The sequence below is a fragment of the Sardina pilchardus genome, chromosome 9 (genome assembly GCF_963854185.1).
Source record: "Sardina pilchardus chromosome 9, fSarPil1.1, whole genome shotgun sequence".
In the NCBI taxonomy this organism is placed as follows: Eukaryota; Metazoa; Chordata; class Actinopteri; order Clupeiformes; family Clupeidae; genus Sardina; species Sardina pilchardus.
Window position 1 is genome coordinate 32,901,440 of NC_085002.1, and position 24,066 is coordinate 32,925,505.

Here is a 24,066-nt window from a genome sequence, read left to right on the forward strand (position 1 = left end):
TGCTCTGTGGGAGGGCTTGACAAAGTGAGTGTGTGGCTCTGACATAAAGAAAGCCTGATGGTTAATTTAAGACTTCCAGTGCAAGTTTGGTGGCCAGTGTATGCCCACTGTGCCCACGTTGTGCATCTGACTGGCTCTGGCCAGACCTGCTGAAGGTTAATCAATAAAAGACTTGGTTAAGCTGATCGGTAGCAGTGTTGAGCAGTTTGTTTTAAAGAGCTCTTCTTCAACAAATTGCCTTTATGGAGACATTTATACAACAACCACATTCATTGGAGAGAGTGTGAAGTTTATTGCAATGTTTTTATTCAGGCTTCAGGTAGAAAATGCATCATGAACATCAGATAGCAATTTTTGAATTACCCAAGACCACATGATGTTAGGTAAGCATTTAGCAGTAATTTCGTTTTCTGTTGCTTTTACAGATTCACTACTTGCGTTTGACTACAGCCATCCTACGTCATGAGAAGTCCAGGAAATATTTGCTCAATAATGTCTTGTATCCTTTTGACTCACTCCAGCACTGCACAGTAGCTGCCTACACAACTTCCCAGCTGCTCCCCAATAAGAGCAGGCTCTCTGCAGAGAGGAACCCACGTTTTAACAGGCCTTTCTCCACACATGATACCCATCTTTTAACACACTGCAGAAGACGTTTTGCATGCAGCTGATGTATTGTCCAGTATGTTTCCTTAGCCCGTGCCATATTCGACATGTTGCGCTCCGTGGTGTTCTTCTACATCAAAACCCCTCTGAGGGTGAAGGAGGCCGGGCTGGAGGAGCTCATCCCCACCACATGGTGGCCCACACGCTTTGATAAAGAGGTGAGTGAGCTCTTTCACATGGTCAGCACAAGCCGGCGCTCACACATCTCCACTTGGGATGGCATTTGGTCAACCAATTGGAGATCTGAAGTTCAAGTTCAGGTAGTTTATTGTCATATACTCGTAGAAGGAATTATAAGTAATGAAATTCTTGTGTTCGAGTCAGCTCAAGAATGTGTGTGTGTGTGTGTGTGTGTGTGTGGGAGTGGGGGAGGTTGAGGGGGTAGTAATGGAGTGTGTGTTTATGGGGGGGGGGGGTGGCGGTGATTGGATGGTGTGTGTGTGTGCGTGTGTGAGTGAGGGGTGGCGGTGTAATGGTGTGTGTGAGTGAGGGGAGTGTACGGTATATGGGGGCCAAACAGAAAGAGAGGTTTGACGTTGATTAGTTATGAGGAAGCTGTCTCTGTATCTGCTGGTACAGGTCTGCATACTCTTGTACCTTCTACCAGATGGTAAGAGGGTGAAAAGACTGTGGCTGGGATGACTAAGGTCAGCGAGGATCCGCTTGGTCTTTTTTCTGCAGCTCTGGCTGTAAAGGTCCTGAATAGTTGGTGACTTCTTATTCATACCATGCTGTGATGTTGCCAGTCAGGATACTCTCGATGGTACAGCAGTAGAAGTTGGTCAGTATTTCACCGTCCATACCAACCTTCCGCAACCGCCAAAGAAAGAAGAGCCGATATTAGTTCCAAGGAATCTGAAGCAGCTGACTCTCCACTGCTGCAATCCCGATCTTGGATGTTGGAGATTTTCACATTTTCTTTAATTAAAGATTTTTTTTTTTTAACAAATAGAGTAAATATGTAATACATGTAATTATATATCATATTGTTTTATTATATATTATCTTTTAATATATTATTTTATTCTGAATGATTTATGTGAGCTGAATGCAGAATAATGTAAGAATGTATTTTGGAAAGCATTAAGTTGTTATTATCGTCCTGGTACACAGATTCTTAGTTGGTCAATCTGTGGAGGCATGTAGGCCTGCGTGTTGGGATATTGTACATGAAGGAGCTCAAGCAAATCTCTGTTGAATTTTGGGTTCAATGTAGTGACTGTATCTCTGTGTTTTATCTGGTCAGGTGGATGATGTGGGAGTTTTCAGCAGTGCTTGTGCGTTTGTGTGTGTGTGCAGGGAAGAGATGACAGTGAGGTGAAGGAGGAGAGTGCAGATGAGCGGCTCAGGAGAAGAGCGTATGAGCGAGGCTGCCAGAGGCTCAAGAAGAGGATTGAGGGTGAGTACAGTATATGGGGCTCTAGGCAGTGTGTGTCTGTGTGCTTGATACCTACAGCACCGATTAGTGATGAAACCCCTAGAACAATCAACTAAATGGCCTAGACATTCCTGCATTGAAAGTACTTTACTGAAAATGAGCATCATGTTAGCATCAGCAATATAACGGTACATCACAATTAGACGAGAACTATTATGTCAAACTTGTAAACTAGTACAAATCAGTTGTGGTGAAACTCCAAGGCTGTACTCATTGGCCCTCATTTATGAAGCATACAACCTAAAACAGGCATACAACAGGCCTACGCTTAAGTCCACACAAAGCATGGCATTCATCAATTTGAACGTGAGCGGTGGCTCCGCTCGAATCTCATGTCTGGTCTCAACTCGTGTAGTAAGTTTTTCAGGTGGCATAGCACCGTGCAGCAGTACATCGGCGGTAGATTGGCAAGTTGAAGAGTTGAATTCATGGGATATCTTGGACATAAGACTTCCTGCACATTTCTAGATTTGTGATTTCATGTCTTTGGCAAACGCAACATTCATAAATTATATATTTTAATTATTTTCAATGGGCAAGTGGCAGTGTCGTATGGTTTTGTAATGAATGTATTTATAGTATGATACATTCTCTCTGTGAAAATAAAGTCTGTTGCACTTAAATGGCTCTTGTTTCCCGCCTTCCTTGATGACACTTCTAGCTGTCAAAATGAGCTAGGTTCAGCTGGACGTCACTGTGGCTTGAGATCACAAATGTTTATCTTTTGGACATATAATGCACCTTCATGTCGTAAATTCTAGGTGCGAGGCCTTTAAAACGAGCATATATGGGGCGAGGCCTTTAAAACGAGCATATATAGGGGCGTGACATTTTAATCACGCTTGTTTCCAGACGCCACATTTATCAACAAACATTTATTCTTACGTTTAAATTGGAGTGATACAAAAGTTTCATGAATCACACGTGATCCCCGTCGTAAGATGATTCCTGCACTCAGATCTACTCTGGTTTCTCTGCTCAGTTGATAAATGAGGGCCATTGTGTTTGTAAACTAGTACAAATCAGTAGTGATGAAACCCCAACGCTGGGCTCACTGTGTTTGTAGACTAGTACAAATCAGTAGTGGTGAAACTCCAAGGCTGTACTCACTGGCCCTCATGTATCAACCGAGCGTAGAAACCAGCATATATCCGAGCGCAGAAACCATCTTACGATGAGGCTCACGTGTGATTCATCAAACTTTTCTATCACTCCAATTCTTCTAGCGTAAGAATAAACGTGGGTTGATAAATGTGGCGACTGGAAACAAGCGTAATTTAAATATCACGCCCCTATATGCTCGTTTTAATGGCCTTGCCCCTCAAATTTACGACATGAAGGTGCATTATACGTCCAAAAGAGATCATTAGTGATCTTGAGCCACAGTGACGTCCAGCTAAACCAGGTTAATTTTGACAGCTAGAAGCTGTCATCAAGGAAGGCGGGAAACTAGAGCGATTTAAGCGCAACAGGCTTTATTTTCGCAGAGAGAATGCATCATACTATAAATACATTCTTTACAAAACCATACGACACTGAAATTTGCCCTTTCAAAATAATTTAAGATATATAATTCATAAATGTTGCGTTTGCCAATGAGAAAGTATAATCATATCCTATGGCTATTCTAAGCCATCAAATGTGTCAATATAATATACATTACAGCAAATAGGCTGCGCATGTACAGGAAAGGTGTTATGTCCGAGATAGTCCATAAATTCAACTCATCAACTTTGTAATCCACCCGCGATTTACTGCTGCACAGTGCTATTCCGCCTGAAAAACTTGCGTACACGAGTTCAGACTAGACGTGAGATTTGAGCATATAGCACCGATCACGTTCACATTGATAAATGCCATACTTTGCGTGGAAACAAGCGTACGCCTGTTTTACGCCTGTTTTTGGTCGTACGCACGTTTCATAAATGAGGGCCATTGTGTTTATAAACTAGTACAAATCAGTAGTGGTGAAACCCCAAGGCTGTACTCACTGTGTTTGTAAACTAGTACAAATCAGTAGTGGTGAAACCCCAAGGCTGTACTCACTGTGTTTGTAAACTAGTACAAATCAGTAGTGGTGAAACCCCAAGGCTGTACTCACTGTGTTTGTCCCGTTAGTGGTGGAGGAGCTGCAGGTGCAGATCCTGAGGCTCATGTTGAACAACAAGGACAAAGGGACGGTAGGTCTCACTCCCACTCTTTTTAAATACAAAATCTACACTTTTTCACTCCACTTTTTTGCACATTCTTTAAAGACCGACCATAGAGACTCAGCACTCACCTTTCACCCTCTTTTTAGAGACGTTTTGTCAACAGGCATCAACATTCTCAATCATGCCATACTCAATCATGCTCTTCTGTATTTTTGCATGAATAAAGCTGCTCCATTCCTGGATTACTGTTAATTGATGCTACTGTTTTTTAGGGTCAGGCATCCAGATATATATTCTTGAACAAATTCCGGAAGTTTCTTCAAGAGAATGCCAGCAACAGAGCGGTAATTTTGAATTATTGGTCAAATATTAATTTAAATCCTTAAAACATTAACGTTTGTACATTCTGCTGTTCCTAGAATTAGCTATAAATAGAATGGTGGCACCAAATTGGTGAAATTGGTATATAACAGCACATTTTCAAAGGAAAATCGCAGATTTGTATTTTTGTGCTGAAATCTCTCATGCTGCTGAAATCTCTCCTGCTGTTCATGCTGCAACTCTAGGAACTCCAAATGTTTCAAAAACGCCTTGGTGATTAATATGCATGTCACCACATTGTTCTAGGACATGCAGTTGATGTTGCATGCCGGATCAAGTTGTGCCTTTTGTCATGGGGCTCTCTAAAATAGTTTGTATGTTAGATGTCATGCACTTGATTAAAACCAATCCCTTCCCCCCCCCTCCATCTTTGTTAGAACCCAACAGTGTTATGTCCTCCGGAGTACATGGTGTGCTTCCTGCACCGTCTCATCACAGCTGTGCGGAGCTATTGGGATGAGGGGAAGAGGAAGAGTGTGGGGAGTATAAGCAGTGAGGGTAAGCCACATCACACTATGGATGTCCTCCAGAGAGACACTTCAGTTCTAATAGTACGCTGGGCAGTATAAGAAAATACACAATATCTCTTCTTAAATGATTTTGTCAGTTTTGTGGCTTCTGTTGTTATTGTAGTAGAAATATTTGATATTGAAGAATGGGAATTTGATGCAAAGGCAGTTTCAGAGATTGTAAAACAGGGTGAGACATTTATTAGCTAGGAACAGTTATAATATAACTACAATCTTGGAGACCAGCGTGAGTGCATCACTTACAGTATGGTGATGGTCTACTGAGCCTCCTGTGCTGTGTGTTCTCTCTGCATTTAAAGGCCTCGCCTCCTCTTGATTGTGTCTAGAGGAAAGCCCTCATCAACAAGTGATCAAAGGGTCACAAGGGCAGTGTGTTGTCCAGGTTTTGGTGTGATCAAATATTTCTACATTTTTACAACTATTATTCTAACTTTATTTGAAACTATTATTTTTAACTGATTTTTGAACAGTGATTTCATAATGTCAAATGTGACTGTTATAGAGTAAGAAAATGGAGTAAATGGAATAGGGTGAATGTTCAGTTTAACATGTGGCACATAGACAAGCAAGGACACTTACAAATGATTGTGTGCCTCTCATAGTGAACTTGGATCTCAAGTGATATGCTGCATTGGTTCTTAACAGGAGACACGTTCTCTGGTGGATAAACAGAGAAAAATCAGAATAAACTAGAAAGAAAAGACTATTTGACTTTAAACTAATATAGATATTAGTTGACTGAAGAATTGTGTTTGTCTGAAAGCAATGTGGCACTCAGGATTTTTGGGCTGTTAAAGGACATGCCAACAGCCGAGCCATAGCCGTGGGTACATCCTTACCAACCCCTTTCTCGCTCGTACTGTCTGCAGTTAATATACTTTATCAAGGATTTCAACCAAACTCAGTTAAACTTAACTTTCCTTCATGTCTGGTAGTATCTATTTGTTAATCCCATGGCCTCATGTCATGCTAATGTTAATTTGTTAATTTCATTGAAAAATGGGAAACGTTGGCAGTTCATAGAGAATTCAATGGTTTTCTTATTTTGAGAATTTGTTTAGAATTTGGACAGAAGTGGCAGCTGTCATATCATTTGAATGCTCATCTTTTTTTTACTCTTGTTCGTATCCATAACCTGCTGCAGAGGCCTATGTCCCACCTCAACTTTTCTACAATGGGAAAGTGGACTACTTCGACTTGCAGAGGCTTGGAGGGCTCCTCTCTCATCTAAAGAAGACTCTGAAAGGTGTGTAAATGCTCCTCTGAACCGCATGAAAGAATTTAGCTTAAATGTTTCTTCAAAGGCAGTTTACAGTCTTTCAGGATAAGAGATTAGGCTTCTCACACATATCGGTCTACATTTCCATGTGCTACTCCTGAACATGTTGAAATGTTTTTGACACTATTTCCAGATGTACTACAGGGTGAGGTGAAAGGGTTTTGTGAATGCTGCACGTAATCGCTACAGCCATGACTAATGCTATTGTTTGGATGCCCACTAGAGGGAGAAAGACATCTGTGAGATTTTTACTGGAAGCTGTACACAACACAAGAAGCAATTACATTCAAACGTTTCCCATTAAGAAAGCCAAAAGGCAGGCAGGCACATTTTAAGTACAGTGGACATCTGAATGACCATGTTCCAAATCCCAGTGAGTTTGTGAGTGAACTGTAGGACTTTGATTGTACATAATTTCTGCTGGTAGCACGGTAGCACATGTTTGCTGAATATAGTTTTTGCATCAATAGTTATAGCCAGCTTAGATGTGAAAAGCAAAGCAATAAAACATCTATCAGAGAGGAAGTGTTTTTTCTTTCACAACGATTGTGGTGCACGCCGCATGTGGAAGTGGGCAGAGTAGTCGGAGGATGATTAGTGTCCTCGTAAAGATGTCCGCATTGACAGGAATGAAATGGAGTCGGCCAGAGCAGCAGCAAGTGCAATGCAGATGGGTATCGATCCCTCTCAAGGTAGTTTTGCTCCATGAGACAGCAACAACAGCAGCCACAATTGAAACAGCAAGTGCAGTGAAGCCCTGTGTGGCAGTCTTGAGTGATGGAAAAGAGGGAGGGGAGAGCCATTACCTGAAATATGGGTGTGTGTGTGTGTGTCTGCGTGTGTGTGTGGCTTTTGTTGTGTGCCTGTTGTGATATTTGTCTACCCAATGGAAAGTCTAGAATACATGAATAAAATGGAGGTGTGGATGTGGCAGTCTAGGGAAGTACAGTATGTGTGTAGCTGTTGCCAATAGCAGTGTTGGTGGCAGGCAGCTAGGAGTGAGTGCCATGTAGTGTGCATATAGCAGAGGTCAGAGTCAGAGGTTGTTACTTGGTGTCACAGACCGATAAATCACACCGTCTCATAACACATCTCTGTTCTCTTCCTCACTTTCATTTTCACATTTTCACAGTTTTTTTCTCTCTTCCTGCAGTCTCCCTTTTCATTGGATTTTTTTGTGTAAATATGATCCTTCCCTGCACCCACGTGTGTATCTGCTCTGATGAACAGACATGTTCAAGCAAGCCAGGGGAGTCTATATGTGTCCTAAATCACATACTGTATTTCCCACCATTGTATTCCTGACCGAGTCAGTGCCTGCCCTTTGTTGGTTCCCATAGCTTCTTCCTTGCAGACCACCACTGAGCAGGTCAGAAAGAGAATGTCAGGATGGCATAGACTTGCTTTGTTCTGAATGCTATGTGTGGCATGCTTTTCATGATTGCTATGTGTCATGGTGACAAAGAAGTATCCCAAAGGACTATCCGTGTATTGTAGCTGTATATGAACCCTTGTGAGTTTGGTACTCGTCATGTATGTGTGTTGACGATGTCCTCAGTCTGAAGAAATTGATATAGAGTAGACTTTTTCCAGTTGGATGTTTGAAACCCAATGATTGCTGGATCATGTAACTTTGGCTGTGCTCCCTTCACGTGGCAGATGTTCCCTTTACATGGCAGATGTTCCAATCACAGGAATTAAATAGTCAGCTATCGACCAGCTGACCAAAACTTGTATTTCATTAAAAGTGCTCTGCCTTACGTATTTCATTACTGTGTGGTAATGTTTGAAGTTCTACCATGAACTGCTTAGTTACCTTGTTTCAAGCCAATTTAGAGTCTTGTTACCCTGGAAATCCAGAGTTCTCACAAGAGCACAATTTGAATTGTGTCTGCAAGATACTCTGGCAATGAGCAATGATGCTTGTTACTTTTACCCCAGGCATCAGGGGAAACCAATCACATCGGTGTATCTGATACAGGTCGGCCAGAGGTGAGCTAAACTGATGATGACACCGTTGCGACGTTCAAAGTCAGTTAACATTGGTCGTAGTGTTATCCAGAATTTTTTTCAGTCCCCCTCCCATTGAGAACAACGGAGTCTGTTTGATCATTTCTTTTACTGTCTATGGGCCAGACCCTAATCTGAAAAATTACCATGGTCTGGATTTTCCAGGCTAGCGGGTTATAGAAAGCCCGCGGAAAGGCACAGATCGAATTGCGCGAGTTCTCATTAATATTATATGAGCTAAGCTACTTGACTCTGATTGGCTAACAGGTAGTCGGGTTCGTACATAGCATGACAGCTTGGTGACAGCCAAGACAAAAGCATTAAAGAAAAAAAGCATTAAGTCAAGTTACTGGTCTTGCCCTATTTTTTAATCAAATCCTCAGTGTCTAGAGGTGTAATATAGTCAGGTGTAAATGTGTACTCCATATCAAAAAGGAGATAAAAGCGTTTTCTACAATGGTTTAGTCAGGAGTGGTGTGCCATGATGGGGTAGTGCTCTACTGTTTTGCCAGAGTTGCTCTGTTGATTGTAAAAATTAACTGGATTTACGGACAGGACAATTTTTTTTTTATGTAAATCGAGCTATGGTTGTATAGGCACTTTTGTTTGCTATGAACTCTTTCGGATTTACGTGTGCCAACCTTTAAGTGTGATCCAAAATGGCCTGGTCATGAAAATGAGCTAATTGATGGATTGGTTGATTGCTGTCTGAAGGAATCTTTAATCTCTCCCTGCTTCAGTATTTTATTCCGGCATCTTTTAAGAGGTCCACCGTCATATAACCATAAGAAATCCGTCACCGTCCATAAGAAATCAACAGTGAGCTGCCTCAACAATTACCACCCTGTTGCGCTCACCTTTGTTGTCATGAAGTTCTTTGAGCGGTTAGTTGATCATATTATGTCCTCCCTGTCTTCTACATTAGACTATGTACGGATGCTCCTCATCGACTACAGCTCTGCTTTTAGCACCATAGTTCCACCCAGGCTTATCATGGAACTGAGAGACCTGAACATCAGTTCCTCTGTGTGAAGTTGGGTCTTTGACATCCTGACTGACAGGACACAGGCGGTCTGGCTTGGTAACATCATCTCAGCGCTGGTGGCGAGCAGGGATGTGTGTGTGAAGCCCCCTGCTGTGCTCGTTGTACACTCATGACTGCATGGAAACTCACACCTCAAACACCATCATTAAATTTGCTGATGACACCACCATAATTGGCTGTATCACGAGTGACGATGAATCTGCTTACAGAGCAGAGGTGGCAACCCTGTCTACACGACTGGTTCCAGGGCAACAACTTGCTGCTCAACGTCAGCAAAGCCAAGGAGCTGATAGTACCATTGAGAGTATCCTGACTGGCAACATCACAGCTTGGTATGGTGACCGCACCACCCATGACCGCATAACTCTGCAAAGGGTGGTCAGGTCAGCACAGCGCATTACAAAGACTGAGTTACCAACTATTCAGGACCTTTACAGCCAGCTCTGCAGGAGAAAGACCAAGCGAATCCTCACTGACTCCTCCCATCCTCTGCTTGCCTTATCTGAATGCACCTCGGCTCTTTTGCTTTCTAGGGCTAAACTTAGCCTACAGTATGACTTGCTCGAGGATAACTGCGGGGATAATTTATAAGGTGTTTGATTTGGAGTTGAATTGTTGGATACTAGACCTACATACATACAACTTAGACATGCTTTTCAGTCGTGTAGACTACAACTACTAAGTTGAAAGCAAAGTAGCCTACATTGATTCCCTTCGCAGAAGTACTGTATAGCCTTTACATTTACTTCAAACAAACAAGGGTTTAACAAGGTGGCCACACAGGCACTTAACTGACGTGCTCCATTCGCGATGCGCAACAATAGTTTAGAAGACTAGTCTATTTTTTTTCAAACGTAAACCATCCATTGCACCGGCTCACACCCCCCGACCCAACAAACAGATACACCCCCCGCCACACACACACACACACACACACACACACACACAGGTACACCCCACTCCGCCCCACACCCCATCACACACACACGCGCGCACACACACACACACACACAGACACACACACGCACAGTATACCTTTCTTACTGCTACTTTTCATTCATTCTGAAAAGTTGAGTTGGCTCTTGAGTACAATCATTTCATAACTGATAATTCCTTTCATGAGTACATGACAATAAATTACTTGAACTAGAACTTGAATGTTATTTGAATGTCTAATCTCTGTGACTTGCTACTCTTCCTCAGATGACCTGGCCTCCAAGGCAAACATAATCATCGACCCATCTGAGATTCTGCCTTCATCTATGGATGACCTAGATGAGGATGAGGAGAGTGGAGCAGCCCAGGTGAGGGCTAAGCTTCATTGAGCTGCCGCTTAAAGTGTAACTCTGGCAAAAATGGACCAGGTCTCTACTAGGGCTTTCACAATTAGTGATTTTCATCAGTCGACCAAAAGTTGATGCGTCAGTTGTCGTTAAGGAAAACGCAGAGGGTGGAGTACTAGCCAATCCTTAAAACTGTATATTTGTAATGCAGAAAGAACATAACGGTACGAAAAGTCATAGGTTATTCTATCCACAGTAGATGGTTAATATAAAAAATGCAAAAAAGCTACACCAGCCTACAGCACGAGTGTCAGCTTGCAGCTAGATTTCCTTGACCATGGAGGTAAACGTAGCCATTGGCAACTTCACAAACACGAGTTCAGCACGCATTTTGCATTGTCCTTAACTAAAGAATTCAACTGGAATCACCACAAAACGCAGTGGCAACTTGCAACAATTAACACAGTGTGACTATTAGTAAACATTAACCTACAGTGTATCTACATCAGTCCTACTCATCGCTGTCATTATCCTACTCACATAAAGTCCACTCTGCCATGTTTTTGGTTCACGATCGAGACAAAAAATCTGGTGTACAACCTGGTGGTTGTAATAGTTGAATAGTCGACTAGTTGGTGAAACCCCTAGTCTCTACACATAAAACGAAGCACCAACAATGTACATAGCGAACCCGGAGTATTATAGAAGACTGTTAAGAATACTTACCAACTGGCGATTATGTGACGTGAGATCTCGACTCTCCTTCGTAAATCCAGTTGGTAAGTGTTCTAATAAACTTGAGTGCATAAGTGCGTTCACACTGATAATTATGACAGCATGAAGTGCGTTTAGAGTACCTGAATGGTGCACCCATAGCTGTTGAGTGTGGAATGCTGGACACTTTTTGCCCTTAATCTTGGCTATAAAACAGGATGGGGAGGGACCATTTTCAAACTTCTGAAAGTCTTGGTTGAGGAGGATGGAGCAGCAGCAGTGGAAAGCACAGATGTACAAGCAGGTTATAGAAAGCACGGAGTGCTCAGGTTTTGACAAAGTACGACCGTCATGTTTAAATGTTGCAATTTCCGTAAAGTGCACAGAGTGGGTGTTCAATTTGAAACAAAACGACCCTTTTGAAATTCACAGTGAGCACACAATATACACAGTGCACTCCATTAGTGTGTACTGACAGAAGTATGCCAATTGAGTGTTTGATTTTAATTAAATGGGACTGGGTAGAGATGACTAAAGATAAATAAGTTCAACTCTGAACAGTGCATTCTTACTGCCACGGTCCCCCCACCTAGAGGCCACTTGGAGCAGCGGCGACCGGAGGTGCCCCCGTGCGGCCCAGCTGGCTGAGCTCCCCCACTCTGGGCCGTGCCAACCGCTTTCTAAGCACAGCTGCTGTCAGCCTCATGACCCCACGCCGACCCCTTGCTCCACCTGAGAAGGTCAAGGTTCGCACGTTAGCTGTGGAACAGCGCACTGAGGAGGACAGTGAGTGTTTTCTATACATTTCCTCCTGTTATTATTTATTTATTTTGGAACAGGAGTATACGTGTGTGTGCGTATATGTGTGTTGCAGGATTTTAAGAGATCATTGTAAAGAAATGTAAATGCATTTGTAAGTCATTATGCCTTAATTCGAATATAAGAAAATCTATGGGATACCTGGTTTCAGCTTGTGTGGTTTCAGCATGATGATGCATTGCACGGGAATAATCGCCCCTCCCCCTGCACTTCTCTCCCACCCCCCCCACCCCACCCCCACACACACATACCCCACCATCTCCAGTTGAGGGAAACCATGGCAACGATGGTTTGTTGCTGGGGCGACCACTGGAAGAGCCGGATCAGCCAATCACAGAGAAGTCACTTCTGGAGATCTTGGATGGGATTGTGATGATGTACAATTTAAGTGTCCATCAACAGCTGGGCAAGGTAAGTGGAATTGTATTTAGGCCATGCAAGTGCCCTGTTGTTTCCTTTAAGGAGAGAAAAGGCCAGAGAGAGAGGGAGATGCACCCTAGCGAGATGGGTAAATGGACAGTGCATGAAGAAAACATTGAGCAGAGGGAAGGTGTCTGTGGCCTGTTTGTTTTGCCACTCCTAACCTAACCAGAGCTGTTAGCTTTTTGATGTGTTAGAAGTGTGTCTGTGGGTCTAGGAGATGGGAATCAGTTTCTTACATCTGAACAAAACCATCAGTAAAATGTCCACAGCATGTCTACTCAAGCACCTGCTTTACCTGCAGATATCAGACTGTATGTCCAGCACATTCCTCTTGAGACAGTTTCCCTTTTATCCTTATACAATATTACCCTTGACTTCTTTTCTTTTCTGACAAAGCAATTGGATGGATGGATGGATGGATGGATTGTATTTCCCATAAAGACACTGCATCATGCAGGGTCTTCACAGATCTCATGTATTGCTGTTTATTTAAGATGTCTGCTTGCAGGCATGTTGGAGCAAGAGTAGCGTCAGCTGCCTTACAATCAGTCGTGATTAGAGTGCTATGAAAAAGTGGTTGCTAAGGTAATTATGTTGGTTGCTAAGGTGGTTGCTGGGTTGTAATGTACTAATGTACTTGAGATTGTTGGTAGAGCAATCTTAGTGGTTACTGCGCTATGAAAAGTGTTATTTTAAATAGGGTACTTAAGATGGTTGCTAGGGTAATCATAGTGGTTACTGTGCCTTTGAAAGTGGTTGTTATGTTGGTTGCTAGGTGAGTGGGAGAGAGAGTTGGGGTGGGATAAAGGACCACAGGGTGGGAATCGAACCCGGGTTGCCGGTGTGCGGTGCAGGTGCCCCAGCCAGTCGCGCTACGGTTGGGGCCTGGAAAAAGTTTTTTTAAAAGATAGGCACTGTACTTGCAGACAAAAGTATTAGAAGTGCTTTTGTTTGCTTTTGATTGGTTTAGGATGGCAAAAGGATGCTATATTACATCCCAGTCAAAAGGGTCATTGAATGTACCAGTAGTCACACATATATTTACCCCTATAGCTAGCTGCACTCATATGCCTCTGAACTCATATGTGCCTCTGCACTCATATAGAACTCTGAACTCATTTAGATATATCTAAAAAATGCGAGCTACGAAATAACTTACGCGGAGCTGTAGAAAGAAGACCCAAATCATCCTTCTTCTCCACAAATGCCTTGAAATTGTTTGCTGATCGTATACTGGTTGTTTTAAAGTTATTGTGCTGTCAATATTTTGTACAACACCCAATAGCGAAATTTAGGACCACAAAAATACGTAACAGTGTAGGCTATTGAGAAAAGCAAATTTCCTTAGTTTTTTTTTAAATAATTCCGTTCACAGCGATGTAAAAACGGAAGGATGTCGCAAACCTTTCGAGCAAACAAGTGGCCAATCAGAGAATTCTAACAAATGTCACAGTGCAAAATGTCACAGTGCAAAAACCCGGTTTTCCCTTGATTACCGTAAATCCTCAAATTATGGCCGTGGTCTTGTATTTACTTAGGCTTCGCAAAGCACAAGCTTTTATTTGGGACAGGCTTGTATTCGTTTTACAGTAATTTCCTGTGTATTAGTTGCATTTTGCATAAGCTGCAGGACAGTGTTTTAATACTTTATTAACTGCCCCCATGTATTAACCTCATAGCTGATTTTTTTTTTTGCAAAATCAGTATAAGCCGAGGCTAATAATAGGGAAATTACAGTATTTCTTGCGTGCGTTTTATTGTGAGACATGTATTTTGTATGGCGTGGCATAGGCTATCAAAAGCAGAAGATTGTCGGTTTGGTTTTGGATTTAATTTACTTTCAGACTGTATATAATGATTATATTGCTAAATGTTGGGACTGATGGGCACTGAAATCTAGGGGGCGTTTGATGGTTCACTATTAGGTTTCACGTAATTGAAAGAGTGTCGGGATTTCCACCCGCTGTTTATTGTGAGACAAGGCAGCTGCTTTCATTCATTCATTGAACGTGCGCTGTGCTGTAATGGAAGCCTTATTGCGTAGCCAATTAGCCTAGCCTAAATTGTTATTTTTTTTTATTATGCATGATTTACTTTTTGTTAAAGTGATGGAATGCCTTGCGGCAACAAGTGTGTTTAAATTGAGTAGGCTATTGTCTTCGAGCCATTTGTCTACAGTAGCTACAGCGTTTTGGTTGCAAACAAAATCAACTGAAGCGCCCTATATGACATAAACGCACTGCTGCTCATCTGACCATCATCGTACAAAGCCCAATTTAAGTGGTCCGAACAGCTCTGTGTGGTTTGGGCATAGTTGCACCAAAACCAAACAATTCCAGACCGAACATCCTGATCTCATATGTTGTGGGCGGTTCTTGTGGCTAAGTTTGGCTGGTTTCCAGACTATAAACCCCATAGAACCAGCAGTAAAACCAACCTCTGTAGTGAACCAGTTCATGGTTTGTTTCTCCTTGCTCTGCTTCTTTTGGTCAATAATGTTTTCATGCTCATGTTTGTGGTCCTCAGATGGTGGTTGTCGCTGATGATGTGCATGAATATGCTGTGGCCCTTAAAGACACAGAAGAGAAGATTGCCAGGTGTCCCAGTAGGGTAAGCACACCACTTAGAGCTCGTAAACCAGAACATTCATACACTTTATGCACTACAATTGTAGAGAATAAAGATGGACATTGGAACTAAGTGAGCCAATTGTAGGTGTGGTCTTTGAATTGTTTTTCATCATATTGTCCTACTTAAAATGCTCAAATATTTAAAACCACCTCAGTTGATCTATACCATCATTGTTTTGAATGACACCAACTATGTTGCATTTTACATATATATCGTAATGGCACCAATTATCACCCCTTTCGTTCGAAAATTCTAAAACAACATTTTTTTTAATACCTCAAAATAACATTTGACAAATGAACCTTTCATTTTTCAGTAGATTGTGTGTAGATTTGAACAAAATCTGGTTTGGTTCTTACCAGGGATATTACCTCCTGAAATACTCGGTTTTGTTTATCACGCTCAGAGTTTAGTGTCCTGTCCTGGTGGTTCGCCTATTTTCACCCTTTCACACTGTACATCAACGGTTAGACCGAGAATTCTTGTCGCTAATCAAAATTCCACTGGAGCTCCAAGCGGTTTTGTACACCTAGCCTTACAACACTGTTTACAGCTCTTCGAGTCACGGTAAAATGTCATTTTTGGTACATAGCTAATTTAGATACACTTATGGTGTGGGTGCTTGTGTTTCTTTACGAATCCTCCGTCTTAGATTGTATAGAGATGAATGTTAAGTGACACATACACGTATAATAGGGGACGGATGATGATAGTTGTTCCGATACATATACAAATAGACATGCTATATAAAGTTATTTTATTGCTTTTCCTCTCACTTGGGTACAATACTACTACTAACCGTTAGTTTTAGATTTCATAGTGTGCCTTACATTTGCAGAGAGCAGACATAATGGATGAGCTACTGAAGAGTCAGAAGGTTTTTGCAGAGAAGTTGAACCACCTGAGTCGAAGGCTGGCCTGGATCAATGCCACCATATATTCTAAGGTAGAACAATACAATTGTACTGTTGCCAGCATTTTAGATGTACCTTCATGTTATTAACCACAATCAAATGTGACAGTGGTAGTATCAACTACCCTGGTATCAGTTCTGAAAAGCCAAGCCGTGGCAACATTATTCTATCAACACAGACATCTACATCGATAGCCTGACGTTACAATTTATTTGCCTTGGGTGTACTGTGGAGTGGGTAAGACTGTTTTAGTGGCAGGCTAGGACATATTGTTGTCTTGTATGAGTCTACAGTAGCACCAGAGAACTCTGCAACCAGAAGGACTGGATGAAATGAGCTCAAAACAGTCTCCACTGATAAATATCACACTGCTAACCTGGAGGTCCTATGTCCACAATTCAGAACTACCACTTTAAGGCATTACGATCAATTTCCAAAAGACTGTTATTTGTTTTAATCCTCTTATTAGTCAACTTTAGCGTGGCTTCATAAACTTATGAGCACAACTGTACAAACCAAGTGTTGTGCTCTGAACTATATGTGTGTGTTACAGGAGAAAATGTTGGATGTGTACTGGCTGCTGCGAGTGTGTATTCGCACAATAGAGCATTCTGACAACACTGGTTCTCTGTTTGCCTTCAACCCCGAGTTCTACCTCAATGTGGCCATGAACAGCTACAGTGCCCTCAAAAACTACTTTAGCCCAGCCAACAGCATGGATGAGCTACCAGGTCTGTTCTCCCTTTTGTATCTCCTTTTCTGTCTCTTTGTCTAGTCCATCTTCATTCTTGTAGTTTATGGGAAGTGTCATGATAATATATTAATTAAGACTAGGCTGGGTGAACCCTGCCTTACCTGCCGGCGATTTCGCCCAGCACCTCAGGCTGGAAACTTGCACATCTATCTCCCCTGCTTCCTGTCCACAACCTTTGGGTCCAATCACAAGCTACCTTATCCAAAAGACACAACGGATCGTTGCTCTGATTGGTTGAAGGAATATCCAAGAGTACAGAGTCATTTGAATAATGCCCATTGATCACGCGTCTTGTGCAATAGAAATAAAGCGCAGACTCCCCATACTAATGTTCAATCTTAAAAGATAGAGCTTAGTATGGTGATAACCAGACTAAATGAAGGCCCTAGTGAAATCTGAATAATGTTGAGAACATGATTTTGAGTTTACTAGGTGTTCTCCCAAAACATTAATGTGTGAAATCATTCAATTCATTTTCAATATTAACCGTATACATTATTTAGTGTTAATTAAGGTTCATTCAGCCTTTGGCTGCTCAACAGGACTGAGTGGCCGTCTCATGCGGCAGACTTAAAGCTGTAGGGGAATGGTCTAAGACACCAGTGGAGAAGTGTTCTGAGCACTTCCCAAAATGGTTTATTGGTGTGTATAGAGTAGAGTTTGCTAGATTACCTACAGTATCTTTTGGGGGTTGCATCATTTTAAGCTATGTGTTTATGTAATTGATGTAGCTGGCTTGATTTAAAATATGCCTAAATTCTGATAGTAAATGTCTAATATAGCAATGTCTAAATTCTGATATTACCATGAAATGTTTAGAATGCCGTTTGGGGAAAAAAACAGTGTGGTTTAGGACGGTCTATATGGAAAACCTGAGGATCAATTAGTTTTACAGAACAAGTTTTTCTTATCTTGCTTCATGCTTGGTTTCTGTCACAGGCTATGAGGACACACTCACTCAGCTTGCTGCTATTCTTGCTAAACATTTTGCAGATCCACGCATAGTGGGGACAGGTGAGAATGTCCTGTATGATTATATGATGGCATCATGCTTGATTACATTTTTCCTTGAGGACAATTACCATACATTATTTCTGAGCCATTTTACTTGCAGTAGTCAATTGGAATGTGGGCAATATTATAAATGATAGCTGCTATGAAAGTAGAGCAATTAGCCACCTGCTGTGATATTTCAAAATTCTATAGCCAGTATCAATAGACATCAGTATGATTCAGTCAGACAGAATTGAGGGATTTATAGAGCACAGGCCTAAATGAGTTTCTTAGTGTGTGCTGGGCCTCTGCTTTTGATGTTTATGGATTAACATGCAATAATTCGTTCCACTCTCACCGGGTAAAGATCTTGTCTACTCTCTGCAATCTGTAGGGATTTTGTTTTTAGACAGAGTATTCCCTTTCTCGGTCTCTATTGGCAAATAGGTACAGTATATAAAAATTAAAGAATGCTATTGCTTACTATTCAAAAATATTTGTGTTTTTTCCAGACATCAAAGACTCTCTCATGCAGGCTCTAGCCAGCTATGTGTGCTACCCCCAATCCCTCAGGGCTGTGGAACGAATCCCAGAGGATCAGTGAGTTTGAACAGCAAGGCTCTCTTGCACCAGGAGTAGAACTGTGGAGAAAATGGTGGCTACCGTCTCATCATGTGACTTGTAACTGTTGTGGCTGTAAGCCAGTTAACACACTTTTGTGCCCAGTGATCATGGCATAAATAGGACCTGGAGCAAACACATCTAGACAAATCACCAATAGATTTGAGTGTGTACCTGATACATATTTTGTAAGCAATGCTATGTGTGTGTGTTGCCCACAGACGTGTGGCGATGATGAGGAATCTGCTGGCTCCTTATGAGCAGAGGCCCTGGGCTCAGACAAATTGGATCCTTGTGCGTTTTTGGAAGGTAAAGTTTTGCTTTTCTTCCTTTCTTTTCTTGCTTCATTCTTTATCCTGCCAACTTTGTCAGTATTCTCATTTTATTCTCATTTGTTCTCATTATGACTGGCATTGCAGTCTCACTGGACCATTGTTGATCATTGGAATGAAACTTGATAAAAAACTAACAGCCAATCAGAACCCAAAATATTCTAGCCATCACATTCATTAACACGAGGAGAGAATTTTCTTATCGTTGGCCAGTGTGGACGCTTTTATCGTTATAGTTATAGTGATCGTTATCGTTCTTGGTGTGAATGCTCCTTTAGTCTACTAGATTCTGAAAAAAAAAAAAACTTTACCCAACAAAATTAGATCTGACCCCATGGCCCCACTAGTAGGCTAGGAATATTTCAGCACATCACAGCAACAATACTGCAATAATACTGGTAAATGTTTTTTATAGTTACATCTCTAATTAAGACTCACTTTGCAACCAGACTCCAACAACTCCAGATATTCAGTGCCCTCCAAAAGTATTAGAACACATGCTTAAAGTTAAATATATAATCATCTTTTGGAAATGTATCTTAATGCCTTAAATGAAACAATGAGTAACTGTTCAACCTTTAAGGACATTAATTTTCTTTGTGAATGAATAATGTATTGTAAATAAATAGATGTTTTCCTTAAAATACAGGGGGTCATAAGTATTGGAACGCCCATGTTAAATTCCCATAGGGGATTTTTATGTTTTATTTTTAAAGGCCAGTTATTTCATGGATCCAGGACACTATGCACCCTGATAAAGTCCCCTTGGCCTTTGGGATTCAAATAACCCCATGTCAACACTATAGTCTTAACATACTAAGAGTAAAGCATGCTTTATGTCAGTTATTAGCTGTTGGCTAATTAGCTGGTTGAATTGCATTGAGCTCAATGAGAATGAAACCAGCTAATTAGCCTTAGTCCTTAAAGGTTGAATAGTTACTCATTGTTTCATTTAAGGCATTAAGATAAATTTCCAAAAGATGATTTTATATTTAACTTTAAGCACGTGTTCTAATACTTTTGGAGGGCACTGTACATCGACAATTCAGGTTATATCACAACAACAAGTAGACAGAGTGCCTTGTTGGCTTACCATTTGTAGAATTCTTTAATGATTTCATGCCACATCGTTTCACTGTGTCAATAAGAAGTAAGAGACAAAGGACATAAATAATGTGTGTTTTCCCCCCTTGCTCAGGGTTGTGGGTTTGGCTACAGGTATACCCGGTTGCCTCATCTACTTAAAACCAAACCCGAGGATGCTACCCTACCCAGCCTTCAGAGTAAGTACACACAGCTATACCTACTCCATGAAACACTAGGGGCTCTGATTTGAGAGCAGAAATTGCTAGCGGGGACTAAAGACACGGGTGCTGGTGCATAAAAAAAGACATTTGAGAAATGTGTGGTCAACGCTAGTAGATGGGAAGAGTTGGGTAGTTAATCAATGAGGGCTGTGTAATTCTTACATTTGCATGTTGCCCTTTAAATGTTTCCAGTTACACACATTTTGAGTATTCCCCCTTGTGCTCTTTGATCATGTCCCGATCATATTGTGATTTTGTCAAATTATTTATAGAGACAAATTGGTGTTTACATAAGAAACACTCAGATTTTGGGGTCGCTCCACTTTAAGCGCTTAACTGCCTTTATCCTGAAAAACACATAGTTGCACATGGGAGAATATCTCTGAATGTCTGAATTAGGTAGAGCCAATCAATGGAATTGCCAAGCAAGAGATTCCAACATTAGGGAATTGTAATATTTCCACAGGCTCAGGACTGTTTGCCAGGAGTGCTTTTCAAAGGAATGAACAGTAGTGATTCATCTGCTGTTCAAAATAGTTATTGTTGACACATAATTGAAGCTGGCCACATCCCCTCTGGTTGACTGTTATATTGTTAATCAGGGTATGTTATGGGTGTGTGTCATTTGATATGAGTGCAGCTGCCGCACAAAAAACAAACAAAAGGTTTACGTTTATTTTCAATCAGGTATGATTGTAAGTTTTAAGAATATGGGCCTATAAATGTATGTCCAGATATCCTTTCACCTCTCAATCCAGAGAGGGTGGACAAAGAGCAGTGACCATTAACTTACATGACTGAAGATATGGGAGGCGAATTTGAAAATCAGGACCAATGGTAACACTATTTTGTAAATAAATCAGAATTGAGTAGTGATTGTTTGTAGCCTGGGAACCAAACATTATTTTTTTCGTATTTGAGGCATGGCTTATGAATGCCCAGAGCCGTTTATTGGGCGCTGTCGATGTCTATCAAATGTGTCTGTCCGTAGCTCATAGGCTAGCCAGTTGTATCAATTAGCCTATACCAGATGACATATGTAGTGCATTTTAATACTTGGAAATAACAGTTGATAAATGAACCTCACATTGTTTTTCAGTAGTGAGAGGTGTAGATTTGAACCAAAGCTAGACCAAAAAAGCAATGCCATTTGAAATAATAATAGACTATTTCTGCTTCCTTTTTGTGGTGCCATTCTATTTTCCTCTTTCTCTCTGCTTGTTTTAGACTACAAAGAATTCCACCAATTGTGTGTGTGTGTTTTTGTGTGAGTCCATATGAACTGTCAGAATCAAAGAACTAAATGATCATGACTGACAGTGGCATGAATTTAGAGTTGGATATTTATAGTATCGTAGCAAAGTAATGCTATAAATGGACATAATCAAACAGTCTCATGCACACACAGTCTCAGGCTGGAGGTTCAACACTGTTTTCAGTGTGCCTTTCAAACATTGCATTTTTCTTGTATGATATTTTTAACCACTAACCAAGCCTATATATTCCCCAGTACCCCAGTGCGTATAACAATTCTTGACTCTGACTCTATCATGAATATGATCTGCCAGAAATAGCAGTGGTTTAGACTTTTGTCTTCAAAGTAGAGTTCTGGCCCCTACTTTGAGAATGAATAGCAGGTGGACATCTTCCAAATGCTCTTGATCTGCAAGGATGGGAATCCAGACTGAATAGACTGTGCGTTGTGTACCTCTGCTTTTTCATTCTTGTCCCTGAGGTAAAACAATGATTTTTAACTCCAACTATTTATCCATGTTACAATATTGCCACTTCACGAAATACCCATACATTGAACTATTAACATATAGATTTTCATGTTCCTGCTTGTTACCCCCATACTATTTTTTGTTGAAAATGTACTGAAAATCATAACCTTCCCTTGTTTTATCTATAAGAGCTAAAATGTTGAAAGAAATAACCTAGGGTCTAGAAAATCAGTGAGCTTGCCATAGCAGTCCTCTGTCCTACAAAGTTTAGGCTGGCTATGAGTAATACTTTTTAAAATATTAATTCCCAAACATGGCTTCTCAGATAATGTTTTTACGCAAGCTAAAGTGATAGCAAGGGCTGAAAAAAATTAAACAAAATCTGAGAGCGTGCACCAACAACCTTATCTGATTTGACACGGAATGAACTACTTAACATACTGCCCAGTAGCATGAAGACTGGAGGGAAGACTGTCCCTAATTTTATGAAGGAAAATGTGTCTTGGTGTATAAGCACAAATATTTGTTTACTAAGACGTGGCCCACGGGCCATTATTTGTTGAACCCAGGATAAAAACATTCTACGCGGTGATTATAAGAAGCAGGGAGACACAACACTGTTCTTTATCCAAGGGAGCTAGATGTTATATCCTATTTTGAGTGGAACTCCTAGTAAATTGGTCATATCAGGTTTTTGATGTGACCTCCATGCTCCTCTTAGTAGCTTGTATCTTCGATGTCTATAGTTTAAATGCTGCATACAGTGCATCCGGAAAAAGTATTCCATTGGGTCCTTAGTTACCTGTCAGACCCAGGCCCTTCGTCCTGGAGTACTCAGTTTGGCTGAGCGGCCAGATTTAGGAATACTGTTGGTTGTTCCAAACTTTTCAATTTAAGAATGATGGAGGCTACTATGCTCTTCGGCACTTTCAATGCTGCAGAATTATTTTTTGAATCCCTCCCCAGATCTATGTCTTCTCCAGATCTATGTCTTCTCCAGATCTATGTCTTATATTTACTGGCAGTATTATAGTTTGCTTCTGTTGGAAAATATGTGACCTTGATATTACAGAAAAGAATGTTTGGCAAACACAGATTTACTGGACTTATTTATGGCATAATGCATCAGAGATTTAGCCCTACTTGTTGCATATTTCAGCAATACCTCCTTCAGGCTAACTTGAATGTGTTCACTGACTTTATAAACCCTAATTACAGTACAGTATACACATTCTGTCTGTAATTCAAAGGGTTAATTTCAATGAACAATGCATTACCATTATTCTCCCACAATGTTAAGTTAGTTGTGGCTTATCTTTTGTGTGGATGGGGTTTTGGTTTTGCGGGAAATGTGGACTCTACATCAGTTCAGTGATAGGATAGTTGTGTCCTCTAGGAGCTAATTCAGTATTCTAAATGGACCCCTCACTTCTCTACTGTTCCTAAGGTTACTCCCTGTGCCATATATGGTTTCATTTTAGAGTGAATGATTATCTCAAAGAATATCATTGATTTTCTCTGGTAATGCAGAGTGCTGTTTTTGGTGTTTTGCACGTTGTTTCCAATGGCAAGCACGATTCAGCAACGTTTGACAGATGTAGTCCATCTCGCACATACTGTATGTCAAGCACAGTAAAAATGTTGAGATTGTATTGACTAGAGGACTCATGCATGAACAGGGCGTAAGAGTGGTGGCTAAATAAGCCTCAGGTAACAGGGGAGCTACAGTACACCAGGCGCGGAACGGAAGCGCTCCGTTCGCAACTGCGTAAAATCCATTTCAGAGGACTGGTCTATCCGAACATACACCCCACTGTCGCGTCTGGTGTAGTTACGTCCATTGATTATAGTGATTATTAACTGCTGCAGCATACGCGACACAAACACAACCATTCAGTTACATGCCTTGTGTAGCTCCCCTGTAAGCGATGTAGAATACACCAGGATTGACAAGGCTACTCCATCAGTATCGTGGCTTCACTTGTTGGTTCTTTCATTTGTCACCATCCATATGAAATGCATTTTCAGTCATTCAAGTTGTATGTAATT

General features: G+C 41.1%; 1 protein-coding gene across 1 annotated transcript in view; it reads left to right on the forward strand.

Annotated features, from left to right (window-relative positions):
* LOC134092031 (E3 ubiquitin-protein ligase RNF123) overlaps positions 1-24,066 on the forward strand; it is a 96,389-nt gene that overhangs the window by 14,169 nt on the left and 58,154 nt on the right. The window contains exons 15-31 of the mRNA XM_062544832.1: positions 426-498; positions 706-824; positions 1,966-2,065; positions 4,223-4,284; positions 4,530-4,601; positions 5,016-5,136; positions 6,313-6,414; positions 10,706-10,806; positions 12,093-12,285; positions 12,584-12,729; positions 15,268-15,351; positions 16,211-16,318; positions 16,840-17,017; positions 17,980-18,054; positions 18,546-18,633; positions 18,876-18,963; positions 20,185-20,269. Of these exons, the coding sequence (XP_062400816.1) occupies positions 426-498; positions 706-824; positions 1,966-2,065; positions 4,223-4,284; positions 4,530-4,601; positions 5,016-5,136; positions 6,313-6,414; positions 10,706-10,806; positions 12,093-12,285; positions 12,584-12,729; positions 15,268-15,351; positions 16,211-16,318; positions 16,840-17,017; positions 17,980-18,054; positions 18,546-18,633; positions 18,876-18,963; positions 20,185-20,269 (1,795 nt within the window). The remainder of the gene's footprint in view (positions 1-425; positions 499-705; positions 825-1,965; positions 2,066-4,222; positions 4,285-4,529; positions 4,602-5,015; positions 5,137-6,312; positions 6,415-10,705; positions 10,807-12,092; positions 12,286-12,583; positions 12,730-15,267; positions 15,352-16,210; positions 16,319-16,839; positions 17,018-17,979; positions 18,055-18,545; positions 18,634-18,875; positions 18,964-20,184; positions 20,270-24,066) is intronic.